This window comes from Cydia splendana, chromosome 2 (genome assembly GCF_910591565.1).
Source record: "Cydia splendana chromosome 2, ilCydSple1.2, whole genome shotgun sequence".
Taxonomy (NCBI): Eukaryota; Metazoa; Arthropoda; class Insecta; order Lepidoptera; family Tortricidae; genus Cydia; species Cydia splendana.
In genome coordinates, this window is record NC_085961.1 from 553,536 (window position 1) to 566,210 (window position 12,675).

Below are 12,675 nucleotides of genomic sequence, written 5' to 3' on the forward strand. Positions count from 1 at the left end.
TATTCTCTCCGATATGCACCGATCAGGTTTCCTCGCCATAGTCGCCAGTTAGAAAAGCGACAGTTTTCTCTCGAAAGTTCGCTTTCTACTCGGTGGTCAGAGTCGGATTATCTACTGGTGGTATTCGTTTTTACTGATTACTAGAGCTAATGCGTGAGAAAGAACCTACCTAACTACAACTATAAGTAATACAGTCAGACAACATGAATATAAAAAATTTCACCCACCATGCAAAATAAAACATATGAAATAACTTGTTGTTTTTCGTTTACGTTGGTTGTGTGTCTTCATCAGCAGTTAATTCAAATGACCAAATGCTCCACTGATGATATCTAAATTACTACTTACTTCAAAATTTAAGAAGTTCCCCATTAAGTAATTACCTACATTATTTATTAACCTTTATTGCACAATACAAGAAAGTACTTGGCGGACTTAATGCCATAAGGCATTCTACATTATCTTATAAATGAATCCCATTAACTATGTGCCAGTCTAGGCTATATGGAGCAATCGAAAACAAGCATGAAACTGGCTCATATTATCTCATATCCCTTTCTTCTTATGGCTTCTCTACACGATGGGCCAGCGCCACTCCAAGGGACGCATTTATCCGTTAGAGGGAGCAAGTGATATTGCTATCTCATTCTAACGCATGGCTGCGCCCCTTGGAGTGGCCGGCGCTGGCCCATCGTGTAGAGGAGCCATTATCCCCTTCATATAATTTCTATAATCAACTACTTCACTAAAGTACTAAAGTTCAACCTAGGAGCCTAAGATACTTGGAAAGTACGTCCGTCGGATGCGATTTCACAGTCCAATTGCAATTACATCCATTTAATCGGTGTTGATTGGTTGATCGCCTCTTTGCGCAAGCGACCAATTAAAAAACAAAAGCGAATGCAGGGTGGGCGTGCAATTCGTGTAGTGCAATCTTATAATATAAGATGTATTTCAACAAAAAGGCGAGTTCAATGTAAAGAATACGTCCTGTCGACTTCACCCACAAAATATTTAAGATCTAAATGGGAAATGGGTGTTAAGTTCTGCAGAAAAGATAAATAGATAGAAGAGAAGATAAATAGAATACCTACTACTAAAAGAACAGAAATTTCTCGAAAAACTCGAATGAGGCAAGTTAACCTCTGCCCTAAATCTCACCATCACTGCCACTCACAGCAAGAGCTACAACTGCTACAAGTGCTACAACATATAATCAAATGCTTTATCAGATAATCGACATAATACAATTTTGTAAACTCAAAATGGACATGCCTTTCATAACAGAGTTATGCTCGGTTGTATAATGAGTTCTCACAGAGTACTGTCATTGTTGACCGCCCCACTTTTACCATCACATTTGATGCGCTACCTAGTTGATGCAATGCGTATCTAAATCTAGGAAATTGATACAATATTATGAGATGAAATAATAGTTTAGGTTACGCGATAGATAATAATGGCCAAAAGCCAAATCCGGGTTAAGTATATATTATTTATTGCATATTTTAATTATTATTGCGTAATTCGCGAGCGTATTCGTATCGTGTCATGTAAGTTGGTGAATGTAGGAAATTAAATTGGCAATAAAATTAATATACCATACAATGTACCTGGAAAAGCCATTCTGACAAGATTAAAGTCACCAAAATGACAGAGAGTGGCAGTTTCGCGCTTTGTGGCCAGATCCACGCCAGATCAGTCCGTAAGTACTTACAGACGGTCTAAGGGAGATCACGAAATAAACAAAACTAACATTCTATTATTTCTAATAAAAAATATAATGACCAATGATATTAAAATCTCAATTCATAACGCGGCGAAATCTTCCGGCGTAGGCATGTGAGCTCGCGCTCTAGCGCATCTATCCTCGTTGATGTTCAGACTTTTCCTCTTACACGCGATCTCCTTCTCCAGGTCCCCTCGGTACTTCATCAGCTCACTTCTCACCCCCTCCGCTACCCTCACCTGCCCCCGCAAGGCCTCAGCCTTCTCTTTTATAAGCTTATGCTCAGCCATCAAAGCATACTGCGCTCCATCTTTACAGTTTTCCACATTAGGCCTCTCGTAATTTCTTCCGTGTAACCTCGTCTCAGCCAATTTGCAGCTCTCGTCAGCCTTCCTTAAAGAATCTTTAAGGTAGTCGATCAAGTTCTCAACATCGGCAGTTTTCTGCAAATTCTCCTTAAGGTTCCTCTCAAGGTGCTCGCAACACTTCTGCGTGGCTAAGATCGAATCTGCCAATGCCATGTTGGTTCTATCACCTTGAATCTTCAAGTCCTGAGCTGCTTTCGTGATAGCAGTCATCAGGTCGCCTCTTAAATTCTCGGATTCATGTCTGACATCATCACAGTTTCTAATGCTCTCGCTACAGTAATGCTCCCAGTACTCTAAAGTGGTAGAATTTTCGGGCCATCGTGCTACGCCAGGATGCGCTAGGATTAGGGAAGATTTTGGAGTCATTCTTAAATTTTTCTTGTCTAAAAGTAGACTTTGCATTTTATCGCTCCAATCCAATTCGATAGCCGCTTTAGCCGCCCTATTTTTCAACATTTGCTCTTCAACTTTAGCCAGAGTTTCGGTGAAAACTCTCCGTATTTCTCCGACTATTGCCACTTCGTTGATCAATTCTTGCTCGGCATCGTCTCGAACTAAGTCGGGCTCATAACGAAACGTTCTCAGTTCGAGGCATTCTTTAGCAATAGCTTCAGGCATCATGAGGATACGACAAGCGCCCTTCAATCTCGCCCTGTATTCGTCCAGTATGTTAATTTCCTCGGAGATAGCGTGCTCGGCATCTTGCACTTTGTTCTTCCACGACGACAAATCTTTAGCTCTCTTTTTCAAACTGTTATTGGAGTTGTTTTGTGCATCGTTTATCTGATCGAAAGTGTCCGCTATTTCTTTCTTGAATCGCTTCTCCATAGCTATAGCTTTGTCGGTCGCTCTCGGGGTGAGGATGTACTCGTTGTTCTTTCTCCACTCTCCAGTCGAATATCTGGTGATGGAGTATTTGTCGACGACGGGTCGGACGCCGGTGATGCCCGCTTGCGGGGTCCAGTCGAGATGCCCGGCGGCCCAGGGGCCCACTCCGCTCATACCGAGGAAGTCCCCGCTGGTGCTTTCCGTGGGCTGGGGGAGGTACGGGGGTGGCGCGCCCGGGGGGAGCAGCCTGGGCACGGGCGGCAGCACTTGCCCCGGCACGTAGGGCCGCTCGTACGGGTTGCCGCGCGAGCCCTCGCCCGCCACGCCATAATGCGTCGGCGCCGGTTTCTTTTGGTCACTTGGACAAATGTAAGGACAGTCTTTTAGATTCGGTTCTCCGGATGCCATTGTAACGAAAATTTGGGGTTTTCACTAAATTAATTAATAAAAACTATACAAAATTAACATAAAGCTACAAATTGTCGAAAATTGACAAATAAAATGAAGTATTTTTTTTATTAATTACATACATTTACTGTCGCATGCAGCCAGTGTATTATCGTAAACAGAACATTTTCAAAAAGTTTTTATTTTAATTTTGGTAAATTATTCATAATCATAATCATTTATTCGTCGCAATCCAATTATGGTTTTATTTAACTATTATTACTTCGAAAACAATAATTCCTAGATGTTCCTCTCTGTCACACGCAAGAGCAACGAGCTAGAGGCAGACGAAAAATTATCTTCAAATCAAAGAGAGAATAATACCTATATAATCACTACGTTCAAATTTCGATATCTCCGGTAGCACCCAGAACTGACTGAACTTCTGGCTTCTTTCCTTCCAATTGCAGTCAATTAAAACTTGCAGTTACAAAATGTACATGTAGGTAGATACATAGTAATCTATTGTATACGTACTTACTTAGTTCATATTTATCCATTCCATTATAGCCTTTATTATTTAAAGCTAAAGGTACTATGATCTAGCAATAATTGAAGATAACTGTACCAGCCGTGAGAGGCAGGTAATGATGCTATTGTTTTTTTGCTTGTATTGTTAAGTTACGTCTGGTTACGTTAAGGTATAAGTGCAGGGTAAGCATTTGAGGTTTATTAGAGAGACCGAGTCTGCAACGATTTTGACAGCACAAGCAGTGCAAGCGTTATTTTATACGTCATAATTTCATAAAAGTTTGATTATGATTATTATTAAATCTTATCCATATCAGATATGTCAGTGTCGACGCATCATTATTGTAAATAATTTAACTTTTTACTGCAAGAACTGTAGGAATTCGGTTCCCATCTTGAACTGAACGTTGATTGGTTTAAGTTATTATAATTACCTCGTATAATGCTCGTTAAGGCAGGTTTTCTAACAGTTAATCCAATTATTGATGTCTCCAAATGCACCGGCAACAACAACCGTCGAAGTTTTTCATAAGAAGTTATTAGTTACTTAGTTAGTAAAGTCAACAGCACCACGGAAATAACAAGGAAAATTGTATTCAGATAATTTTGAACAATTCGAACACCTCGCCTTCTTCTAATTGTGATTGTACAGTCAAGGTATTAAATATCGACACGGACAAAGTGCCAAAAATATATACCTATAATATAACTAGCTAGGTCTTATCTCTGGAAAAAATTATACGCGTGCAATAGAGATCAATAGGTGGGTCAAAGAACGAAATTTTTAGTGGTTAGGGTCCTTACTTTATGCATAGGTAGGTATTGAAAAATTCTATACTATTGTTGTACAGTGGCCATCAGATATATCGGAGCGGCCAAGGCGCTCACAAATATCTGAACACGCCTCTATTTAGGGAATGCAATAACCGGCCAAACTTCATAACCGGTTTCGTTTACGGTTATGCCCGAAAAATAACCGAATATCGGTTACAATCGGTTACGGTTATTTTAGACGAAAAATTATAAATTTACAATGAAGTAATTAAAAAAATACAAAAATCTTTGTTTTAGTGCCTACAGTATTAGGGAATGTGAGTAAAAGTCTTCGTTTTTTAATAAAACACACCAAATACAGTAAAAGTGAAATATGACCTTGAACGTGATACAATACCTATTCAATAAAAATATTTCATAAATAAGGAAAGTAAATTTGGTATATTTTTGTTATTAAAGTCCACGAATGACAAAAATTATAGTCACAGGCGTCACAGCCAAAAATGGCAGGATTTTGTAGTCACTTGATGATAAAAACATACAATTTAAGTCATAAATAAATAACCGAAAATAACCGTAACCGGTTATTCGAGTTTCCAATATTCGGTTATGAAATTTTGTCAAAATATTCGGTTATAACCGAATATTTCGGTTACGGTTGTAACCGATTTGCATTCCCTACCTCTATTGTCAAGGCGTTAGAGCGCGTGTTCAGATATTGTGAGCACTTAGCCGCTCCGATATATCTGATGGCGACTGTACAAGATAAAACACAGAATTTAGTGCTCGAACAACCATAAACTTCGGAGATACGCTCATTTGGCCATTAAAAACAAGTGAATATATATTTGATGGTGAGTATTGCCATCAACTTGCAAAATCAATGTGACAGCAAAGCTCTCGAGGACATTGCCACCTTGCTGGTTAACCAATAACATAAACAAAATATTATAAAATGTCAAGAATACGGGTTTCGTAAGCGAGAGTGAAAGGCGCAAGAATGTAACTGGTAATAAGCTTGTAATATTGCAGGAAGGAAGTGCTGTGGTTAGGCATTATACGAGTAATGCTGTTAGGTAAAATAACCTTAAATGGATGGTGTGAGGAAAGTAATTCTAAGGAAGGAGCCGACGGTTCTCTTCCGGCAAAGTACTACCAAAAACGATGTCGATATTACGGACACTTTGGGTTTTAGAAATTGCAAAGTTTTCAATTGTCTAAACACTCTTTTTTTATGACTTGACCCCTGCCGACCCTTGCTTTTGATAATAGACGTCAATATTGGGGTTTTTGGTAAATAAACCCGAAGATCATGTCATGACTGTCACTACCAGGAGCGCTCTCCAAATTCCTTAAACATATGCAGCAAGCAGAAGAAATTGTAAAGTTATTCAATACTATATAATGTCGTGTTATACTCTCAGAATACTGGGTGAAAGTTGCACTCAATCCAAACTACCTAAACACATATACGTCCTAAAAAAATCCGGCTAATTATGTTACTGATTTAAATAAGTATGTGATCTTTTGTTAACACTCAAGTGCGCCGATTAATTCTAAAGTTTTTAAACAAGCAAAAAATTAACAACTTTTCCATAGGTAAATAAATGTTTATGCATTTGAATTAAATTTTGATTTCTAAAAACCTGCCAATTCAGAAGCCGACGGATAGTGTGAGCGGATCATACCGCACCTGTCTCTGTCTATGTTCAACGTCTTCCTTTTCGACGCTATGGCCGCCTCCAACTCGATCCGCTTCTTCATAAGGTCCTCTCGTATCCGTTCCGCGTTGTTCAGCTGCCCGAGAAGTGACGTCACTGTCTCGTGTATCGTCTTAACTTCTTGTATCAGACCTAAGTGAGGTAGGTCTCTCACTGCCTCTCCGTGCGGTCGCCATTGGTTTCGGTTGTCCAGCCTTGTCTGCGCTAACTTCATCGCTGCGTCCATCTTTTGTATAGAAGCTTTCAGATTATCTATCAGACACTCCATGTCAGCGATTCTTTGGACCGTGCTCCGTAGAGTCTCTTCCAGTTTTGTGCATAACTCTGTAGTTAAAGCGACGGTCTCTGCTATGGCCATGTCAGTTCTGTCCGCTTGATTTCTAAGCTTCCTACCTCCATTGACGAGAATGGCGTTTAGACTGCCTCTCAAATCGCTGGATTTTTGCCTGGCGGCTTCAACCTGCTGCACATTCTCTCGGCAAAAGAATTCCCAGTACTCTAAAGGGGCTGAGTAATCCGCGAACCTTGTAGCTCCCGGTCTGAACATGATAGTAGGAGATTTTGTATTGAGTCCTAGATTAATAGTCTCACCAATGTACGCCATATTTTTATCGCACCAGTCGTACTCAATCCGATGCTTAGCGGCTTTATTGATAGCCATTTGCGCTTCAATGTTGTCTAAAGTTTTGGCTAGAGTAGCTCTTACTTCGCTGACTAGATTCATTTCTTTGATCAGCTCCTGTTCTGCTATATCAGCAACTAAATCTGGTACGAAGCGGTTGGATCGAAGATCTAAGCACTCTTTTGATATTGATTCAGGCAACATCAGTGTTCTTGAAGCTCCCTTTAGTCGTTGTCGGTCAATCTCGAGCAATTCCACCTCTTCTGTAATCGCTTTACACGCTTTTTCAACTTCAACTTTCCACCTGTAGATATCTTTTGCTTTCTGCTTAAGTCTCTTATTGTTTTCCAGCTGCGTCTTGTCGATGTTGCCGAAAGCTTGCATGATAGCCGTTTTGGCGTTGTAGTCAACTATGTTTGATTCCGTTATGGTTGAAGGGTCAAGTACGTGCTCGTTGTGCTGCCTCCATTCGCTGAGTGAGTACCTGCTGAGGGAGTACTTGTTGACGCTGGGTCTGGTGCCCGTCATCTCTCCGAGAGGAGTCCAGTCCACCTTGCCGTCGTGGCCTGGCTTGAGATTGGACAGATACTCTTCACCGCTGGGAGGTGGTCTGATCGTTGCTTTTTCTTCAACGTGTACTGGAGTAGCATCCGCCGGAGGAGCGCCCTTCGCCTCTGCGGCCTCTTTAGTTTCCTCTTTCGCCTTCGCCTTCTCCACTTTTTTAAATGCGCCGATATCTGTGCAAATTTTGGGACATTTGGGATCTTCCGGAAATGTAGTTAAAGTTGAATCTGCCATTTTATTAACAAAATAAATACAATAAGGGTCTAAAAAAGTGCATTGACAATATATTGACAAGTATACGTTACTTTTTTTCTATAATAATAAGTATATGGCTTTTATCTTTTATGAAAGGTTTTCATTAAAGCTATGTTTCAGCGGTATGTAAAATAGGTTAGTTTGAAATGTATTTATGGAATCTTGTTTTTGTTAAGCTAGGTACAGTGTAGGTACGGTGTGCAGCAGTGTATAAAATATGATGAGCTATAACCATAAACCACTATTATATTTTTTTATTTAATAATATTTCATATGTTAATTGTGCGTTATTTTAAATATTTGTTAACATTTTAATTACTGTAATAACGTTGTTGTTTTTTTTCCTTACTCACTTAAGGTCCCGACGGAAGACCAGTGATAGCCCAGCCAGGTTCACGTGTCACAGTGCATTGCGTCCAATAAGGATAGTAGGGCCAAAGAAAGGATACTAAAACCTAGATACAACATGTATTTAATACCTATCTACACAGCAGCAAAGACAGTCAAATCTAGGCGAAGCTGGAGGCTAGATCGAAGGTGAACTCGTTTCAAACTCGTTTTTTTCCGCGTATTTCTTAACTAAATTCAGCTATTCGCTGCTCTTTTGATTTTCAATCTCAATTTAGTAACTAAACTAAGGATTAGGTATTATAGTTTGGCCCAGGACTGTCTCATTTCAAACATAAGTAAACAGATAGAATCATACTGTCTTTATCTTACGCTAGTAAGTACTAGCACCCAAAAGAAAGGGATGAGAAGGTATGGTTTTCCTAGTCCTCACTGACTGACAAGTTGTGTTTGCCAGTCTGCAGCTTATATTAGATATTTAGGTGATATATAAATAAAATAACGAATGAAACTGTTTAGTTTTCTAGGGCTATGGAATTTACAGAGAAAAAACGGGTAAAGTTAGTCCCTTAAGAATATTTTACTAATTAATACTTCTTAACCCGTCACCATCACTAACAATAAATCTGGACATCTGGGCAAATCAATTGTCAATAGAAAAACGCGCGAAATTTTAACTGATTTTCTAGATTTACTTTTGTGCTCTTTTTTATTAAAAATATTGATTATTAATTAAAAAATAAGTTTCCCAGACTCATACCAGTAAATACAAGCACCCAGTGTGTAGTGCTGCATGTTATCTTGTTAGGATCGCTACCGTTTGCAAACAAACTTTTTCCGGCCACATAGCGGTCTCGTGAACTCACGTATGAGGTCACGACATGCGGACTTCTCACGTACTCATGTTCCAATATGAATATGACTAACACCAAGCTAACACGACTATTATAAGAATATCTATGAGATTATTTTAAATGCCAAGACTCCTGCGCATAAGAGATAAGTTGCATTTGTGTTTTGTAAGATTTTATCTAATTTTATTTAAATAAATGGCGGCAATCCAAGGAGGTGCTCTTTATGCTTTATGCGCCTATTATTATGTCTACTTAAACGTGCCATTTTTGAAAGGTGAAAATTGGGTTAATGTTTAAAGTGCATGTTTGTGTTTATTAAATGTTGTTTTACGTTGTAATTACTAAATTGTTTATGGTATGTGTAAACTTAATTATCGAGTAGGTACGTTACGTATATGTTTCCTTTTTGCATAACTTTATATGGACGATGTTTGCTAAGCGTAATGAGCAATATGAGCATGCCTTTTAGACGATTTTAATGAATTCTGATATTTTGCAATTCTTACATGACTGCATTTAACTACCGGTTACGTTTATGGGACACATCCGTGTTTACCTTTCATTGTTTACCTTTATTCGTTTTAAAGCCCCCTCCAGACTATGCGCGTGAATCGCGGGCGAAGTCGCGAACGCAAGTGTGGAGTCCTTCCCATCAAATTTATTAGGTATCAAATTACAACTAAGCAGTTTGCGTGTAGGTATAGTTGAATCATCGAGAGCGTGGAATTGCATATGTAGTAGTATTGTTTGGTTACAGGCATTCTATATTTGAATTTTCTATTTTCTTGTACTATCAGCATACAACCACTACAAATGCAATTCCATCTTCTCGATAATTCAACTATAGGTAATAGAGAGGTTGGTGTGTTTTGTTCGTTAAACCGGTTAGTAGAGTTAGACCAAGATAAGTCTGTAACGATTTTGATAGCACACACGGTGCTAGTTAAGTGTTATTTTAATCGTCAAACTTCTATGAAATTATGACGTATAAATAACACGTGCACTGCGTGTGCTAACAAAATTGTTGCATAGGTACTTTTCTTGATCTAACTCTAATGGAACGAGCGAGCGAAGCGAAGTGAAGTTCTTACATTCAACTTGGAATACACGGCTAGCTAGGGGCACGCCCCGGCATTTCAATGTTTTTATGCTGAACTATCAGAAGATAGTTTGATGGACAATAACTTAAGTAAATTTGTTCTAATTTAAATGAAATTCATAAACGTGTAGATGAAGAGGCATTATATTTTAGTCATTAAATTATGAGCAGGCTCGATCAAGGGGTTATAGAGCTAGAAGGCCAAAAAGCAATTTGTGAGGGTCTTGCTATTCTGGTCATCTTATTTGCAAGAAAGTATGGCCGAGTTTGGTATCAAATGAAAGTGCTTGGTTTACACATTTAGGTATAATATTGTTTTCTAATTAACGGTGTTAAAGTAATAGGCAAGATTTATAAAAACTAAATAAATAAACATAACATAGGGTAGGTATTTAACATTTGACAAGAAAGATTACGGCTTACCACAGATAGTTTATTTTATTTTAATATCTATGGTGATTTGATTTAAATCTATCAGTTAAGGGCTCAACAGATCTAACTTTTTGGCGAACCGCGAGTTCTCAGTTCGGGCTATTACTTTCTGTGGTTCGGGGCGATCTACACTACATATGTGTTTTCCAATTATTTTACGGTTTTTAGTTTTAATATAACTTTCATTGCTTTGGTTTGTAACTATAAAACTGTAATACCCTCTGATCCGATATGGATTTCAGTAGGTTGGATAAACAAACGACGTAATTGGATTGCTCCGTATACTTATTTCTGTTGTCAACGTAAGTTGTTACAGGATATTTCTTGTCTTTAATCCTATTAGAATTTGCTAGTACATATGATGTGATTAACTCATACTATGTACCTATTATCTATCACACCGGTCACTTTTACTTAATATGCAAAGATAGATGGCATTGATTAACATATTAGATTACTAATATTTAAGAGATATCTTATTCCAGTAGCAATTTTGTACCAATCTTGGTAGGTAAGTTAAGCACTTACCTAATTTGAATGCGGCCTCAACATGTACCGCTCAGACTGAGTCAGGGAACAAAAATGCGGGAATCTAGTTTGCCACACCTGCCTTAGCCGGATGTTAGGGCATACACCTGTCTTTACAATGATGCAAAATTGTTTACTAGAGAAAATTGCAATATGTAGACTTTCTCAGGTATATTAAAACAAACGATAGGGTCTTACGAAAAAAAGCAATTGGTTTTCCTGATTTGTTAATTATACTACCTACCTATTGATTGGTATTAAAGTATTTATGTATTAATAACTTATTAACTTATAAGTAGTTATTATGTCTGTATCCTTTCCTACATCTAAAATGACCTTATTCGTACTGCTCTGTGTACCTACTGTTACGCAGGCTTTTGTGAGAATTAAATGTCTTGGGTAGCTGTCACTTAGGACCTTGACTTGTATCTTACATTTTAACAATGGTATGCGATTAAGGTTGAAGCTTACTTATTGGTCCCTCTACTTCCTTCCTCCAAAAATCGGCTGTTGGTCGAAAACAACTGAAAATTGTACTTTGTTAGTTTATGTTTTGGAAACGACCTTGTCATTTTGAGAAAGGTCTTACCTACACGTTCATTAGCTAATGCATAGGTAGCATTTATTGCTAATCATAACCAAAATAAAAGGAACAGCGTAGTCCTTTAATTTTACTTTTATCTGTAAACCTTCTGTTTTCTTTAATAATTTAATTGCCGCCGTCATGTATCCTATAACTTACCAGACAAAAGTTGCAGCCATCCACAGATGTGGAACACGGTGGTCGATTGACAGAAAAAGAAGAGTAACATGGTACAGATGGTAAACAGGGCTGCTGCGACAGCTATACCCACGAGGGCAGTCGCTATCTTAAAGACAAGCCCATTTATTGAGAAGAAGTCGTCCAGTCTCCCTTTACAGTCTTCCAAGGCATCATCTGTTCTGCAAACTTGCCAAAGGCCAAACTTCCTCGGGTATTCAGTCTCTAAATCACCAATCCACTCTGGAGTAACAAACGCCACAACGCTGATTATCGCGTAGCAGATTGTAAAAATCGCCCAAAGTACACCAATAGCTTTCGAATTTCTGACATAGTTTGTCGCGTACAAATGTGACGAATCCACGTACTCGATTTTAGAACCCATTATGTTGGATATATTTCACAACACTTAAACTTCCGACACTTAACACATATTTATGTTATTGGTTTTAATATAATGTCTTTGCTGAAGTTGCACTGTTTGCATTCATGTCTTAAAAGGCACAAGCGAGGACGCGAGAAACACGACACTAAACGGACGCAGCGAAATACTAACCCATCGTGCAAGGCGAACACAACCTCTCGCCGCACGCCATTCCACTGAGTGGGGATAAAGTCACAGGCTTGACCTATTGACTCTTCTCTAATCCCATTTCCAAAGGTTGCTTATTGTTTAAAGTCCACACTTTCATTACGTAATGCGATAAAATTAATTAATTGTCTAGGTTAGCAAGTTTTAAGATCTTGGTTTCTTTAACAATTGGTTGATACTTAGTTGTTTATAAACAACTAAGTGCTTACTAGCGACATCTGGCTAAAAATATGCGATATGATATAAATATAAACTCTAGTGACATCTAGCGTGATCTATTTAT

At 38.5% G+C, this 12,675-nt stretch overlaps 2 protein-coding genes across 3 annotated transcripts in view; both read right to left on the minus strand.

Annotated features, from left to right (window-relative positions):
* LOC134801772 (LHFPL tetraspan subfamily member 3 protein) overlaps positions 1-12,456 on the minus strand; it is a 32,902-nt gene extending 20,446 nt beyond the window's left edge. Inside the window, exons 1-2 of one of the 2 annotated variants that reach the window (XM_063774374.1) lie at positions 11,783-12,456; positions 6,214-7,724 (exon numbers count right to left, since the gene is read on the minus strand). In XM_063774374.1, the coding sequence (XP_063630444.1) occupies positions 6,256-7,724; positions 11,783-12,185 (1,872 nt within the window). In that variant the 5' untranslated portion in view covers positions 12,186-12,456 and the 3' untranslated portion in view covers positions 6,214-6,255. Of the gene's footprint in view, positions 1-6,213; positions 7,725-11,782 lie in introns of those variants that run through there. The other variant, XM_063774369.1, reaches the window with a different exon arrangement.
* LOC134801669 (tektin-4-like) lies at positions 1,753-3,427 on the minus strand. The gene has a single exon (XM_063774291.1). The coding sequence runs from the start codon at positions 3,331-3,333 to the stop codon at positions 1,810-1,812; it is 1,524 nt and encodes a 507-aa protein (XP_063630361.1). The 5' UTR covers positions 3,334-3,427; the 3' UTR covers positions 1,753-1,809.
* Positions 12,457-12,675: the final 219 nt, after the last annotated feature.

Excerpts from the sequence above, each read along its gene's own strand:
- LOC134801669 (XM_063774291.1), bottom strand. The coding sequence starts at position 3,333 with ATGGCATCCGGAGAACCGAATCTAAAAGACTGTCCTTACATTTGTCCA.